The sequence below is a fragment of the Salmo salar genome, chromosome 08 (genome assembly GCF_965601325.2).
Source record: "Salmo salar chromosome 08, fSalSal1, whole genome shotgun sequence".
Lineage (NCBI taxonomy): Eukaryota > Metazoa > Chordata > Actinopteri > Salmoniformes > Salmonidae > Salmo > Salmo salar.
The window spans coordinates 40,535,601-40,552,079 of NC_138298.1; the positions used below are offsets into that span (position 1 = coordinate 40,535,601).

Here is a 16,479-nt window from a genome sequence, read left to right on the forward strand (position 1 = left end):
ACATCTCTCTCTCTAAATCCGAAAGCCTGGACTTTTTCTCATCTATCTACTCTCTTGTTTTTCATTTTCCGTCAATAGTTTAATTTCTACCCCTGTGGGTGAAAGGTGGCCTGGTCTTCATTTAATGTAAGGTTGCGCCCTCTTGTGGTTAAAATAACTAATGACATCTCCCATCAAAACAGTGTGAAAGCCTGGCGGTTCATTTAGTGTACTGTGGCGCCGTCTAGCGGCCAGCAGTGGTAATGACACCCTAAATCATGAAAATAGCAAGACCAGTGGATTCTTCATCTCTTTATACATTTTTTATCCAATCTGAAATGATAATCATCAGTAGGGAAAAACATGTAATAGTGATTTATGAAGAGGGTTGTGATTCTGGTAGGCTAAACACCGACACAGCTGACTTTAACTCTCCTAATGACTTGTTTCATATAGTATACAAACATCTCTGTCAGGACCTATAGACCCTGGTCAACATCAGGACCTATAGACCCTGGTCAACATCAGGACCTATAGACCCTGGTCAACATCTCTGTTCAGGACCTATAGACCCTGGTCAACATCTCTGTTCAGGACCTATAGACCCTGGTCAACATCAGGACCTATAGACCCTGGTCAACATCTCTGTTCAGGACCTATAGACCCTGGTCAACATCTCTGTTCAGGACCTATAGACCCTGGTCAACATCTCTGTCATGACCTATAGACCCTGGTCAACATCTCTGTCATGACCTATAGACCCTGGTCAACATTAGTGAAGGAAATAGATAGGGGACATAGAAAGTTTGAGCAAGAGAGAGGAGAGTATGGGAGGGGGGAGGGGGAGAGGAGAGGAGGAGCAGACTAGGGAAGGGGTAGAGGAGAGGAGAGTAGGGGAGAGGGAAGGGGTAGAGGAGAGGAGAGGAGAGGAGAGGAGAGGAGAGGAGAGGAGAGGAGAGGAGAGGAGAGGAGAGGAGAGGAGAGGAGAGGAGAGGAGAGGAGAGGAGAGGAGAGGAGAGGAGAGGAGAGGAGAGGAGAGGAGAGGGGGGAGAGGAGAGGAGGAGAGTAGGGGGAGGGGAGAGGAGAGTAGGGGGGAGAGGAGAGGAGAGTAGGGGGGAGAGGAGAGGAGGAGGGGAGGGGGAGAGGAGGGGGAGGGGAGAGGAGGGGAGAGGAGGGGAGGAGGAGAGGAGAGTAGGGGGAGAGTAAAGGAGGGGGGAGAGGAGAGGAGGAGGAGAGTAGGGGGGAGGGGAGTATCTTTAGACATGCTGAGTCTTGAAGGCAGTAAGTCATCACAAGCTGCCTGTGTCTTTAGAATTTGCCCCCAATCCTTAAAAATGACAAATGACCACCACTAAGAGGCAAAGAGGAGTGTGTGTGTGTGTGTGTGTGTGTGTGTGTGTGTGTGTGTGTGTGTGTGTGTGTGTGTGTGTGTGTGTGTGTGTGTGTGTGTGTGTGTGCTAGGGTTTGTGTGTGTGTGTGTGTGTGTGTGTGTGTGTGCTAGGGTTTGTGTGTGTGTGTGTGTGTGTGTGTGTGTGTGTGTGTGTGTGTGTGTGTGTGTGTGTGTGTGCTAGGGTTTGTGTGTGTGTGTGTGTGTGTGTGTGTGTGTTTGTGTGTGTGTGTGTGTGTGTGTGTGTGTGTGTGTGTGTGTGTGTGTGTGTGTGTGTGTGTGTGTGTGTGTGTGTGTGTGTGTGTGTGTGTGTGTGTGTGTGCTAGGGTTTGTGTATGTGTCCCAACCTGTCAGATCCTCAAGTCCACTTGCTGTAACAGAAAGACATTGAAACAGAAGAGTTAATAGAACACTGAGGAAGACAGAACTCAGAGGAGGAATGTTGTGATCAGAACGTCTTAATGAAACATTCTAAATAGAACACTGAGGAAGACAGAACTCAGAGGAGGAATGTTGTGATCAGAACGTCTTAATGAAACATTCTAAATAGAACACTGAGGAAGACAGAACTCAGAGGAGGAATGTTGTGATCAGAACGTCTTAATGAAACATTCTAAATAGAACACTGAGGAAGACAGAACTCAGAGGAGGAATGTTGTGATCAGAACGTCTTAATGAAACATTCTAAATAGAACACTGAGGAAGACAGAACTCAGAGGAGGAATGTTGTGATCAGAACGTCTTAATGAAACATTCTAAATAGAACACTGAGGAAGACAGAACTCAGAGGAGGAATGTTGTGATCAGAACGTCTTAATGAAACATTCTAAATAGAACACCCAATATGTTAATGGGGTCCCAGAGTCTTGATCAGATTCCTGTCCATAGTGGAGGTAGGTGTTCCCCTGGTGGACGGGGTACCTGTCCTATCTACACAGGAAGACTAATCAGAACATAGGCCTTCTGGTAACATGAAAGCCAGAGCTAAATGCGATGGGGGACAGAAACCAAAAAATATTGAGAACCAATTCATGCCTCTGCTTGTAGGAGACATTCCACATGGCACCCATTCCCTTTATAGCGCACTACTTTTGACTATATAGGGAACAGGGTGCACTATATAGGGAATAGGGTGCACTATATAGGGAATAGGGTGCACTATATAGGGAATAGGGTGCACTATATAGGGAATAGGGTCCACTATATAGGGAATAGGGTCCACTATATAGAGAATAGGGTGCCATTTGGGATGCAAACTACAAAGAAGGCCTCCTGCTCTATGGGCTTTGGTCAAATGTAGTGCACAAAATAAGGGAATAGTGTGCCATTTCAGTCTTTATCCTGTCCAGTCTTCTAGATGTTCCGTAGCAGCCAGGTGGGAGCAGAGACCCCTGCCTGAGTGAAGTAGTTCCACCACCAGGGCTTCTCCTGCCACTCTCCTCCCATCCCCGGTTCTCCTCCCATCCCCGGTTCCCTGGGTTCTCTCGGTTCTCCCGGCTCGGAGCGGCCGTAGCTCTGGAACTGGTTGTAAGGGTCGAAGCGCTCGTAAGTGTCCAGGGAGGAGCTGAGGAACAGGTGGTAGTCTGGTCGTACTGGCTGTACAGGGACCTAGAGGAGAGGAGAGAAATACCTTTCTTTAATGAGAGGTACGGGAGGAGGGAGGAGAGGGAGAGGGGGGGAGGGAGGAGAGGGAGAGGGAGAGGGGAAGAGCGAGGAGAGGGAGAGGGAGAGGGAGAGGGGAGGAGGGAGGAGAGGGGAGGAGGGAGGAGAGGGTGAGGGAGGAGAGGGATAAGAGGGAGGAGAGGGAGGAGAGGGAGAGGGAGAGGGAGGAGAGGGGGAGGAGAGGGAGGGAGAGGGAGGAGAGGGGGAGGAGAGGGAGGGAGAGGAGAGGGGGAGGAGAGGGGGAGGAGAAGAGGGGTGAGGGAGGAGAGGGAGGAGAGGGAGGAGAGGGAGAGGGAGGAGAGGGAGAGGGGAAGAGGGAGGAGAGGGAGAGGGAGAGGGGTGAGGGGTGAGGGAGGAGAGGAAGGGAGGAGAGGGAGAGGGAGGAGAGGGGAGGGGAGGAGGGAGGAGATAGGAACTGGTGAACAACAGGTGGTAGTCTGGTTCTACTGTTCTCAGATTTGGAGGACGAGGAGGGGGAGAAAGACGAGGACGAGGAGGACGAGGATGGATGAGAGGGGAGAGGGGGAAGAGAAGAGGACGAATGTGATGATGATGGGTGGAGCTGACAGACGTTCAGGGAGGAGCTGGGGAATAACAGGTCAGGTTCTACTGCTCTACTCCGACCGGGAGGGAGAGAGGGAGGGGTGGAAAAATACGATGATGAGGGGGAGGAGACAGCAGGGTGAGGAGAAGGAGGAGAAGATGGGAAGAGGAAGGCAGAAACAGGATAACGGAAACACAAAAAGTGGAATACAGAAAGAAGAAGAGAAATGTGAAAAAAATAAAACACCTCAGATATCATGACACGGATATCAACACCTCAGATATCATGACACTGACATCAACACCTCAGATATCACGACACTGATATCAACACCTCAGATATCACGACACTGACATCACGACACTGACATCAACACCTCAGATATCATGACACTGATATCAACACCTCAGATATCATGACACGGATATCAACACCTCAGATATCATGACACTGATATCAACACCTCAGATATCATGACACTGACATCAACACCTCAGATATCATGACACTGATATCAACACCTCAGATATCACGACACTGACATCACGACACTGACATCAACACCTCAGATATCATGACACTGATATCAACACCTCAGATATCACGACACTGACATCACGACACTGACATCAACACCTCAGATATCATGACACTGATATCAACACCTCAGATATCATGACACGGATATCAACACCTCAGATATCATGACACTGACATCAACACCTCAGATATCATGACACTGATATCAACACCTCAGATATCACGACACTAACATCAACACCTCAGATATCATGACACTGATATCAACACCTCAAAAATCACGACACTGACATCAACACCTCAGATATCATGACACTGACATCAACACCTCAGATATCAACATCTCAGATATCATGACACTGACATCAACATCACAGATATCATGACACTAACATCAACACCTCAGATATCATGACACTGACATCAACACCTCAGATATCAACATCACAGATATCCTGACACTGACATCAACACCTCAGATATCATGACATTGACATCAACATCATATTTCTCAAACTCTGATCCTGGCACAGAAACATCACAGATCACAGATAAACCTCTAACTTTACAGGTACCTTTTTGAGCAGGAAGTCGACCCGCCCAGCTTTTTCCAGGTGAGCAGGCAGGTAAATTCTCTTGCTGACCTTGGAGTAACCTTTAGCTGATGCTGTTATGATGTGTGTTCCTGAGTTCATTAACCTCCAGTAATCACCATCCTCCGCTATAGAGAGAGGCAGGGAGAGGGAGAGGGATGGAGAGATGGAGGGAGGGAGGAAGGAGACAGGGAGGGAGGGAGAGGAGAGAGAGAGGGAGAGAGAGAGAGAGAGAGAGAGAGATCAAATACAAATCTTAGCATCAACTATTAAAGACTACCAGAACCCATTGGATTCTCCAATTACATTAAATGAACTACAGTACAAAATACCAACCCTCCAACCCAAAAGGCCTGTGGTGTTGATGGTATCCACAATGAAATGATAAAATATACAGACAAGAAAAATGGGCTATTCTTAAACTCTTTAACATCATCCATAGCTCTGGCATCTTCCACAATATTTGGAACCAAGGACTGATCACCCCAATCCACAAAAGTGGAGACAAATTTGACCCCAATAACTACCGTGGGATATGCGTCAACAGCATATCTGCATTATCATTAACAGCAGACTCGTACATTTCCTCAGTGAAAACAATGTACTGAGCAAATGCAACATGGGCAAACAGTGAAGAACAAACACCATTGTAAATATAACCCATATTTATGTTTACTTATTTTCCCTTTTGTACTTTAACTATTTGCACATCGCTACAACACTGTATATAGACATAACATGACATTTGAAATGTCTTTATTCTTTTGGAACTTCTGCGAGAGTAATTTTTACTGTTTATTTCACTTTTGTTTATTATCTATTTCATTTGCTTTGGCAATGTTAACAAATGTTTCCCATGCCAATAAAGCCGTTGAATTGAATTGAGAGAGAGAGAGAGAGTGCGAGAGGGAGGGAGTTAGGATGGAGGGAGAGAGGGATGAAGAGGGGGAGGGAGGGGAAGGGAAGGAGACAGGGAAGGAAACAGGGCAGGAGGGAGACAGGAAAGGAGACAGTGAAGGAAGGAGACAGTGTTACGCACGTCGATGGAAGGATCGGACCAAGGTGCAGCGTGGTAGGCGTACATTTTACATTTTTAAATGAACACCGAAAACAAAACAAATACAAACGAAAACGTAACGTTCAGTAGGGCTACACAGCGCAGTACCAAAAACAAGATCCCGCAAACTAAGGTGGGAAAAAATGCTGCCTAAGTATGATCCCTAATCAGAGACAACGATATACAGCTGCCTCTGATTGGGAACCATACCCGGCCAACAAAGAAATAGAAAAACTAGAATGCCCACCCAAATCACACCCTGACCTAACCAAATAGAGAAATGAAAAGGCTCTTATGTTGCTTTTCCTTGCGTGTATACTGACAACATCTCTACATTTCCACCATAGAATGTAAACCGCTTGGAGTGTCTGTAAAAGCTCTGTTATGAAACCAGTTATGATCTATGTCCCAAATGGCTCCTTTCTCCCTCCATAGAGCTCTAACAGAGGGCCCTGCTCAGAAGTAGCCATTTGGGCTCCTTTCTCCCTCCATAGAGCTCTAACAGAGGGCCCTGCTCAGAAGTAGCCATTTGGGTTGCAGACATTATGCGGAACTATGGCTATCAGTTATTACGGGGGTTACCTGTGGTGACATCTTTACGTATTCCCCTGACAGATATGGACGCTCCCTTTATTCCATAGCCCTCCTCATCCTTCACCACTCCCTTAATACCTCTGTGGACCTGGAGAAGAGAAGGAACGACACCAGGGAATAACACCAGGGAATATCAGGCTTGGGGAATGACATAGGGTTATTTTAACAACACTCCCTGGTTTTCCAGGAATCTCCAGGATTCCTGGATTTACTGCTTATTCCCCCCCGATTCCAGTATTCTCCCAACCAGGATTTCTGGAAATCCAGGAAGTTTTGGGGAAGTTTCCGTAATTTGCAACCCTATCAGTGAATGTCAGGGAATGCTAAGGTCAGTGGAGGCCGGTGGGCCGGAGAAATATATAGTAGGATGGCAGCTTAAAACGTATTCAGGATCGGTGTCCCTTCCACGGGACGGTTGAGCTAACGTAGGCTAATGCGATTAGCATGTGGTTGTAAGTAACCAAGAAAATTTCCCAGGACATAGACATATCTGATATTGGCAGAAGGCTTAAAAATTATTGTTCATCTAACTGCACTGTCCAATTTACAGTAGCTATTACAGTGAAATAATACCATGCTATTGTTTTTCGGAGAGTGCACAGTTATGAATATGAAAAGTTATTAACCTCTATGGGCAAGGCGGGACGAATTCGTCCCACCTACGTAACAGCCACCTGAATTCAGTGGCGCGATTTTTGAATCGTTTGAAATACTATTACTTCAATTTCTCAAACATATGACTATTTTACAGCTATTTAAAGACAAGACTCTCCTTAATCTAACCACACTGTCCGATTTCAAAAAGGCTTTACAACGAAAGCAAAACATTAGATTATGTCAGGAGAGTGCCCAGCCAGAAATAATCAGACACCCATTTTTCAAGCTAGCATATAATGTCACAAAAACCCAAACCACAGCTAAATGCAGCACTCACCTTTTATGATCTTCATCAGATGACACACCTAGGACATTATGTTATACAATACATGCATGTCTGTTCAATCAAGTTCATATTTATATCAAAAAACAGCTTTTTACATTAGCATGTGACGTTCAGAAAAAGCATACCCCCCGCAAACTTCCGGGGAATTTACTAACAGTTTGCTAAATTACTCACGATAAACGTTCACAAAAAGCATAACAATTATTTTAAGAATTATAGATACATTACTCCTCTATGCACTCGATATGTCCGATTTTAAAATAGCTTTTCGGATGAAGCACATTTTGCAATATTCTAAGTACATAGCCCAGCCATCACGGCTAGCTATTTAGACACCCGGCAAGATTAGCCTTCACCAAAATCCTATTTCCTATAAGAAAAATGTTCTTACCTTTCCTGTTCTTCGTCAGAATGCACTCCCAGGACTTCTACTTCAATAACAAATGTAGGTTTGGTCCCAAATAATCCATCGTTATATCCAAATATCCTCTGTTTTGTTCGTGCGTTCTAGACACTATACGAATGGTAAATAACGGTCGTGCGCATGGCGCATGGCGTATGGCGTGACAAAAAGTGTCTAAATATTCCATTACCGTACTTCGAAGCATGTCAACCGCTGTTTAAAACCAATTTTTATGCCATTTATCTCGTAGAAAAGCGATAATATTCCAACCGGGAATCTGCAATAAGCTAAACAGCCGAATGAAATTTCTCCACGGGGGCGAATCGTGCACGCGCCTCATTCAATGGTCCTCTGATCGGCCACTTGGATAAGGCAATAATCTGTTTCAGCCAGAGGCTGCCTCATCATCGTTCAGGTTTTTCCCGGGTTCTGAGAGCCTATTGGAGCCCTGGGAATTGTCACGTTACAGCTAAGATCCTTACTCTTCAATAAACAGATGCAAGACGCACGACTCCTTGTCAGACAGGCCACTTCCTGCATGAAACCTTGTCAGGTTTTTGCCTGCCATAGGAGTTCTGTTATACTCACAGACACCATTCAAACAGTTTTAGAAACTTTAGGGTGTTTTCTATCCAAACCTGAACAATAATATGCATATTCTAGCTTCTGAGTTGGTGTAGGAGGCAGTTAAAAATGGGCACATATTTTTTCCAAAATTCTCAATACTGCCCCCTAGCCCAAACAGGTTAATAAACAAATTAGCCACATTTGGGCATTCTTGATACAACATTTTTAACAGAAATGCAATGGTTCATTGGATCAGTCTAAAACTTTTCACATACACTGCTACCATCTAGTGGCCAAAATCTAAATTGCAGTTGGGCTGGAATAATACATTATGGCCTTTCTCTTGCAATTCAAAGATGATGGTACAAAAGAATGATTGTTTTTTCTTTGTATTATCTTTTACCAGATCTAATGTGTTATATTCTCCTACATTTTTTTCACATTTTCACAAACCTCAAAGTGTTTCCTTTCAAATGGTATCAATAATATGCATATCCTTGCTTCAGGTCCTGAGCTGCAGGCAGTTAGATTTGGGTATGTCATTTTAGGAGAAAATTGGAAAAAGGGGAAGATCTTTAATTAAGAGGTTTTAACATAATGACTGTATTGGAATGAATGGAATGGTATCAGACACATCAATCACATGTTTTCCATGTGTTCAATGTACAGTTCCATGTATTCCATTCCAGCCATTACAAAGAGCCAGCTGTCCTCATATATCTCTGCCCACCAGCCACCACTGATAAGGACATCAAACATGTTAAAAAAATGATGAGATAACACATAAGCCTTCTACGGTATAACTACGGCACAAAATGGCTGCCTGGTCGCTGGGCTATAGAGAGGCAGACCCACCGACTCCATGAAACTGAGCAGGGCCTCCTTGTTCCTGAGCCACTCCGGGTAGAGCTCCTCTTCAGAAGGAAACTTGTCACAGCCCAGCTCCACCGTAATCTCCAGACAGTTAGTGTGGAGGTAGTTAAAGTCTGACATGCCTTACGGTACCGGAGAAATAGAGAGTTAGGATACACACACACACACACACCGTGTATATATATATATATATATATATATATTACACTAGACACACAGGTACTGACTAGACACACAGTTAACAGACAGCGAGGCAGGAATAAGAGGGGGAGGATAAGGAGAGGAAGAGGAGAGGAGGAGAGACAGAATGTTATGAGGAGGAGGAGGAGGAGAGAGGAGGAGAGGGTTAAAGGAGGAGAGGAGAAGAGGAGAGACAGAATGTTATGAGGAGGAGAGGAGGAGGAGAGGAGGAGAGACAGAATGTTATGAGGAGGAGAGGAGGAGAGGAGGAGAGACAGAATGTTATGAGGAGGAGAGAAGGAGAGGGTTAAAGGAGGAGAGGAGAAGAGGAGAGACAGAATGTTCTGAGGAGGAGAGGAGGAGGAGAGGAGGAGAGACAGAATGTTATGAGGAGGAGAGGAGGAGGAGAGGAGGAGAGACAGAATGTTATGAGGAGGAGAGGAGGAGAGGAGGAGAGACAGAATGTTATGAGGAGGAGAGAAGGAGAGGGTTAAAGGAGGAGAGGAGAAGAGGAGAGACAGAATGTTATGAGGAGGAGAGGAGGAGGAGAGGGTTAAAGGAGGAGAGGAGAAGAGGAGAGACAGAATGTTATGAGGAGGAGAGGAGGAGGAGAGGGTTAAAGGAGGAGAGGAGAAGAGGAGAGACAGAATGTTATGAGGAGGAGAGGAGGAGAGACAGAATGTTATGAGGAGGAGAGACAGAATGTTATGAAGAGGAGAGACAGAATGTTCTGAGGAGGAGAGAAGGAGAGGGTTAAAGGAGGAGAGGAGAAGAGGAGAGACAGAATGTTCTGAGGAGGAGAGGAGAAGATATAGAAGGTTCCGTACCCCCTGGGAAGCTGTACCACAGAGCTCCGTTGATGATGCCTCCGCTCCTGATGAAGGACGCTCCACACCTAGAATATACAATATATAGGTCATCTAGCAGTAATGTTTCGAGGAGGAGAGGAGGAGGAGACCTCTGCTCCTGATGAAGGACGCTCCACACCTAGAATATACAATATATAGGTCATCTAGCAGTAATGTTTCGAGGAGGAGAGGAGGAGGAGGAGGAGACCTCCGCACCTGATGAAGGACGCTCCACAACTAGAATATACAATATATATGTCATCTAGCAGTAATGTTATGAGGAGGAGAGGAGGAGGAGGAGGAGACCTCCGCTCCTGATGAAGGACGCTCCACACCTAGAATATACACTATATATGTCATCTAGCAGTAATGTTATGAGGAGGAGAGGAGGAGGAGGAGGAGACCTCCGCACCTGATGAAGGACGCTCCACAACTAGAATATACAATATATAGGTCATCTAGCAGTAATGTTTCGAGGAGGAGAGGAGGAGGAGGAGACCTCCGCTCCTGATGAAGGACGCTCCACACCTAGAATATACAATATATATGTCATCTAGCAGTAATGTTATGAGGAGGAGAGGAGGAGGAGGAGACCTCCGCTCCTGATGAAGGACGCTCCACACCTAGAATATACAATATATAGGTCATCTAGCAGTAATGTTATGAGGAGGAGAGGAGGAGGAGGAGGAGACCTCTGCTCCTGATGAAGGACGCTCCACACCTAGAATATACACTATATATGTCATCTAGCAGTAATGTTATGAGGAGGAGAGGAGGAGGAGGAGGAGACCTCTGCTCCTGATGAAGGACGCTCCACACCTAGAATATACAATATATAGGTCATCTAGCAGTAATGTTATGAGGAGGAGAGGAGGAGGAGGAGGAGACCTCTGCTCCTGATGAAGGACGCTCCACACCTAGAATATACAATATATATGTCATCTAGCAGTAATGTTATGAGGAGGAGAGGAGGAGGAGGAGGAGACCTCTGCTCCTGATGAAGGACGCTCCACACCTAGAATATACAATATATAGGTCATCTAGCAGTAATGTTATGAGGAGGAGAGGAGGAGGAGGAGGAGACCTCCGCTCCTGATGAAGGACGCTCCACAACTAGAATATACAATATATAGGTCATCTAGCAGTAATGTTATGAGGAGGAGAGGAGGAGGAGGAGGAGACCTCTGCTCCTGATGAAGGACGCTCCACACCTAGAATATACACTATATATGTCATCTAGCAGTAATGTTATGAGGAGGAGAGGAGGAGGAGGAGGAGACCTCTGCTCCTGATGAAGGACGCTCCACACCTAGAATATAAAATATATATGTCATCTAGCAGTAATGTTATGAGGAGGAGAGGAGGAGGAGGAGGAGACCTCTGCTCCTGATGAAGGACGCTCCACACCTAGAATATACACTATATATGTCATCTAGCAGTAATGTTATGAGGAGGAGAGGAGGAGGAGGAGGAGACCTCTGCTCCTGATGAAGGACGCTCCACACCTAGAATATACACTATATATGTCATCTAGCAGTAATGTTATGAGGAGGAGAGGAGGAGGAGGAGGAGACCTCTGCTCCTGATGAAGGACGCTCCACACCTAGAATATAAAATATATAGGTAATGTAACAGGGGGTATTATAATCATTCATAAAAATAGCTAGGAATATAATCACCTCTCTGTGTTGTTGTCGGCCATGCTGGCGTGAGAGTCTGCGTACGTCCGGGCCAGCTGCTTAAACGCCTGCAGAGAGGGACACAGTCAAACTCTTCAGAATGGCATTTTCTGGCCTGGGAACAGAAGAGGTTTTCATACCTGACATAAAGTATGTGTTCGTCCCAAATAGCACTATGGGTCCAAAGTAGTGCACTAAATACGAAATAGGGTACCTGGTGGTCAGCTGAAAGACAGGGTACCTGTTGGTGAGGTGTAGGACAGGGTACCTGTTCATCAGGTGTAGGACAGGGTACCTGTTGGTCAGGTGTAGGACAGGGTACCTGTTGGTCAGGTGTAGGACAGGACTGGGTACCTGTTGGTCAGGTGTAGGACAGGGTCCCTGTTGGTCAGGTGTAGGACAGGACAGGGTACCTGTTGGTCAGGTGGAGGACAGGACAGGGTACCTGTTGGTCAGGTGGAGGACAGGACAGGGTACCTGTTGGTCAGGTGGAGGACAGGTTACCTGTTGGTCAGGTGTAGGACAGGACAGGGTACCAGTTGGTCAGGTGTAGGACAGGGTACCAGTTGGTCAGGTGTAGGACAGGTTACCTGTTGGTCAGGTGTAGGACAGGACAGGGTACCAGTTGGTCAGGTGAAAGACAGGTTACCTGTTGGTCAGGTGTAGGACAGGGTGCCTGTTGGTCAGGTGTAGGACAGGTTACCTGTTGGTCAGGTGTAGAACAGGACAGGGTACCTGTTGGTCAGGTGTAGGACAGGGTGCCTGTTGGTCAGGTGGAGGACAGGGTACCTGTTGGTCAGGTGGAGGACAGGGTACCTGTTGGTGAGGTGTAGGACAGGACAGGGTACCTGTTGGTCAGGTGTAGAACAGGACAGGGTACCTGTTGGTCAGGTGTAGGACAGGACAGGGTACCTGTTGGTCAGGTGTAGGACAGGGTACCTGGTGGTCAGGTGTAGGACAGGACAGGACAGGGTACCTGTTGGTCAGGTGTAGGACAGGGTACCTGGTGGTCAGGTGTAGGACAGGACAGGACAGGGTACCTGTTGGTCAGGTGTAGGACAGGGTACCTGGTGGTCAGGTGTAGGACAGGGTACCTGGTGGTCAGGTGTAGGACAGGGTACCTGGTGGTCAGGTGTAGGACAGGACAGGGTACCTGTTGGTCAGGTGTAGGACAGGGTACCTGGTGGTCAGGTGTAGGACAGGACAGGACAGGGTACCTGTTGGTCAGGTGTAGGACAGGGTACCTGGTGGTCAGGTGTAGGACAGGACAGGACAGGGTACCTGTTGGTCAGGTGTAGGACAGGGTACCTGGTGGTCAGGTGTAGGACAGGGTACCTGGTGGTCAGGTGTAGGACAGGGTACCTGGTGGTCAGGTGTAGGACAGGACAGGGTACCAGTTGGTCAAGTATAGAACAGGTTAGCTGTTGGTCAGGTGTAGGACAGGACAGGGTACCTGTTGGTCAGGTGTAGGACATGTTACCTGTTGGTCAGGTGTAGGACAGGACAGGGTACCTGTTGGTCAGGTGTAGGACAGTGTACCTGTTGGTCAGGTGTAGGACAGGGTGCCAGTTGGTCAGGTGTAGGACAGGACAGGGTACCAGTTGGTCAGGTGTAGGACAGGTTACCTGTTGGTCAGGTGGAGGACAGGACAGGGTACCTGTTGGTCAGGTGTAGGACAGGACAGGGTACCTGTTGGTCAGGTGTAGGACAGTGTACCTGTTGGTCAGGTGTAGGACAGGGTGCCAGTTGGTCAGGTGTAGGACAGGACAGGGTACCAGTTGGTCAGGTGTAGGACAGGTTACCTGTTGGTCAGGTGGAGGACAGGACAGGGTACCTGTTGGTCAGGTGTAGGACAGGACAGGGTACCTGTTGGTCAGGTGTAGGACAGGGTACCTGTTGGTCAGGTGTAGGACAGGGTACCTGTTGGTCAGGTGTAGGACAGGACAGGGTACCTGGTGGTCAGGTGTAGGACAGGGTACCTGTTGGTCAGGTGGAGGACAGGGTACCTGTTGGTCAGGTGGAGGACAGGACAGGGTACCTGTTGGTCAGGTGTAGGACAGGACAGGGTACCTGTTCATCAGGTGTAGGGGAGAACATCCTCTCTTCATAGAGGTGTCTAGAGAAGTCAAAGGGATAAGAGATCACCAGCTCTCCACCATGGAGGCTAGCAGACTGGACAAACGGCACAGACCTGATCCACTTCATCACTGCATAGGTCTCTGAAGCTACCTGAGAGATGACAGGAGAGAGTAGAAGATGAGAGAGGAGAAGAGAGGAGAGTTTTTCCCTGTCCAAGCAGCAGGATCAGCTGTCTATTTCTTTACAAACAGCAGACAACAGTTATTCAGAGGATGACCACCTCACACTGTCTGAGTGACATGAGAGAGATGGGTGTTTTCCCCTTCACAGATCAGGACCAAAATACTTACATTATTTGTCAGATCAGGCAAATTACACATATCACTTACCTGTACCTTCCCTTACCTGTACCTTCCCTTACCTGTACCTTACCTGTACCTTCCCTTACCTGTACCTTCCCTTACCTGTACCTTCCCTTACCTGTACCTTCCCTTACCTGTACCTTACCTGTACCTTCCCTTACCTGTACCTTCCCTTACCTGTACCTTCCCTTACCTGTACCTTGCCTGTACATTCCCTTACCTGTACCTTCCTTACCTGTACCTTACCTTACCTGTACCTTCCCTTACCTGTACCTTACCTGTACCTTCCCTTACCTGTACCTTACCTGTACCTTCCCTTACCTGTACCTTCCCTTACCTGTACCTTCCCTTACCTGTACCTTACCTGTACCTTCCCTTACCTGTACCTTCCCTTACCTGTACCTTCCCTTACCTGTACCTTACCTTACCTGTACCTTACCTTACCTGTACCTTCCCTTACCTGTACCTTACCTGTACCTTCCCTTACCTGTACCTTCCTTACCTGTACCTTCCCTTACCTGTACCTTACCTGTACCTTCCCTTACCTGTACCTTACCTTACCTGTACCTTACCAAAACAGTAGGAATGTCCTGTACCTTACCTGTACCTTCCCTTACCTTACCTTACCTTACCTGTACCTTCCCTTACCTGTACCTTACCAAAACAGTAGGAATGTCCTGTACCTTACCTTACCTGTACCTTACCAAAACAGTAGGAATGTCCTGTACCTTACCTTACCTGTACCTTACCTTACCTGTACCTTACCTTACCTGTACATTACCAAAACAGTAGGAATGTCCTGTACCTTACCAAAACAGTAGGATTATCCTGTACATTACCAAAACAGCAGGATTATCCTGTACATTACCAAAACAGTAGGATTATCCTGTACCTTACCAAAACAGTGGGAATGTCCTGTACCTTACCAAAACAGTAGGAATGTCCTGTACCTTACCGAAACAGTAGGATTATCCTGTACATTACCAAAACAGCAGGAATGCCCTGTACCTTTCCAAAACAGTAGGAATGTCCTGTACCTTACCAAAACAGTAGGAATATCCTGTACATTACCAAAACAGTAGGAATGTCCTATAGATTACCAAAACAGTAGGAATGTCCTGTACCTTACCAAAACAGTAGGAATGTCCTATAGATTACCAAAACAGTAGGAATGTCCTGTACCTTACCAAAACAGTAGGAATGTCCTGTACCTTACCAAAACAGTAGGAATATCCTGTACATTACCAAAACAGTAGGAATGTCCTGTACCTTACCAAAACAGTAGGAATATCCTGTACATTACCAAAACAGTAGGAATGTCCTGTACCTTACCAAAACAGTAGGAATGTCCTATACCTTACCAAAACAGTAGGAATGTCCTGTACCTTACCAAAACAGTAGGAATGTCCTATAGATTACCAAAACAGTACGAATGTCCTATACTTTCCAACATCAACAGAAAGCTAATTTCCCATTCGATCTGAGATGTACCTACACCTGAGGGACTTGCTATAGAGATGCTAGTTAGATCCCTCATGTGTACACACCTCTCCAATGGCCTCACTGGCGCCATCCCACTACCGACACCAATGTAGCAAGACGTTGATACATACCTTACCAAACCAGTAAGAGTCTGGGATGGGGATGTGGTCGGTGCGGAACCGTTTGATCCTACGATTCCGGTAGAGAATAGACGTCAGGTCAGGAAAGTTCCGGTTCAAGTCTAGGTTCTGAGCGTTGGTGCGACCCACAGTCCAACCGTTGAGCTCGTGACCCTACACAAACACACAGAGGGTAAAGGTCGTGACCCTACACAAACACACAGACACACACAGAGGGTAAAGGTCGTGACCCTACACAAACACACAGACGTAGAAACACACACAGAGGGTAAAGGTCGTGACCCTAGACATGGTTCAACACCACACGACCCTGCAGGAGCGTGACGGGGAGGAGTGAAGAGTGAAGCATCATGGGTAATGGAAGACACGTCGATGAGAAGAATGTGATTGGACAGGATGAATATAAGAGGTCAGAAGTGTTTCATTGACCATGTGACCCGGAAGAGGGCCCAGAGATTTTCCCAGTCAAGTCACATGATCGTTCCCTATACAGGGCATCATTTAGGGACAGACTATGTAATCCGTCTGGAGAGAACAAGTTGTCCAGTAAACTTTTTTTTATTTAAA

General features: G+C 46.7%; 1 protein-coding gene across 6 annotated transcripts in view; it reads right to left on the reverse strand.

Annotated features, from left to right (window-relative positions):
- Positions 1–276: 276 nt before the first annotated feature.
- The window catches only part of LOC106602098 (carboxypeptidase Z), a 32,482-nt gene continuing 16,279 nt past the window's right edge, over positions 277–16,479 (reverse strand). For 3 of the 6 annotated variants that reach the window (XM_082978687.1, XM_082978686.1, XM_082978685.1), the window contains exons 9-16: positions 15,904–16,065; positions 13,920–14,078; positions 11,850–11,917; positions 10,150–10,217; positions 9,125–9,264; positions 6,345–6,444; positions 4,688–4,833; positions 277–2,974 (exon numbers count right to left, since the gene is read on the reverse strand). In XM_082978687.1, coding sequence (XP_082834813.1) covers positions 2,720–2,974; positions 4,688–4,833; positions 6,345–6,444; positions 9,125–9,264; positions 10,150–10,217; positions 11,850–11,917; positions 13,920–14,078; positions 15,904–16,065 — 1,098 coding nt within the window. In that variant the 3' untranslated portion in view covers positions 277–2,719. The remainder of the gene's footprint in view (positions 2,975–4,687; positions 4,834–6,344; positions 6,445–9,124; positions 9,265–10,149; positions 10,218–11,849; positions 11,918–13,919; positions 14,079–15,903; positions 16,066–16,479) is intronic. The other 3 variants (XR_014393124.1, XR_014393123.1, XR_014393122.1) reach the window with 3 other exon arrangements.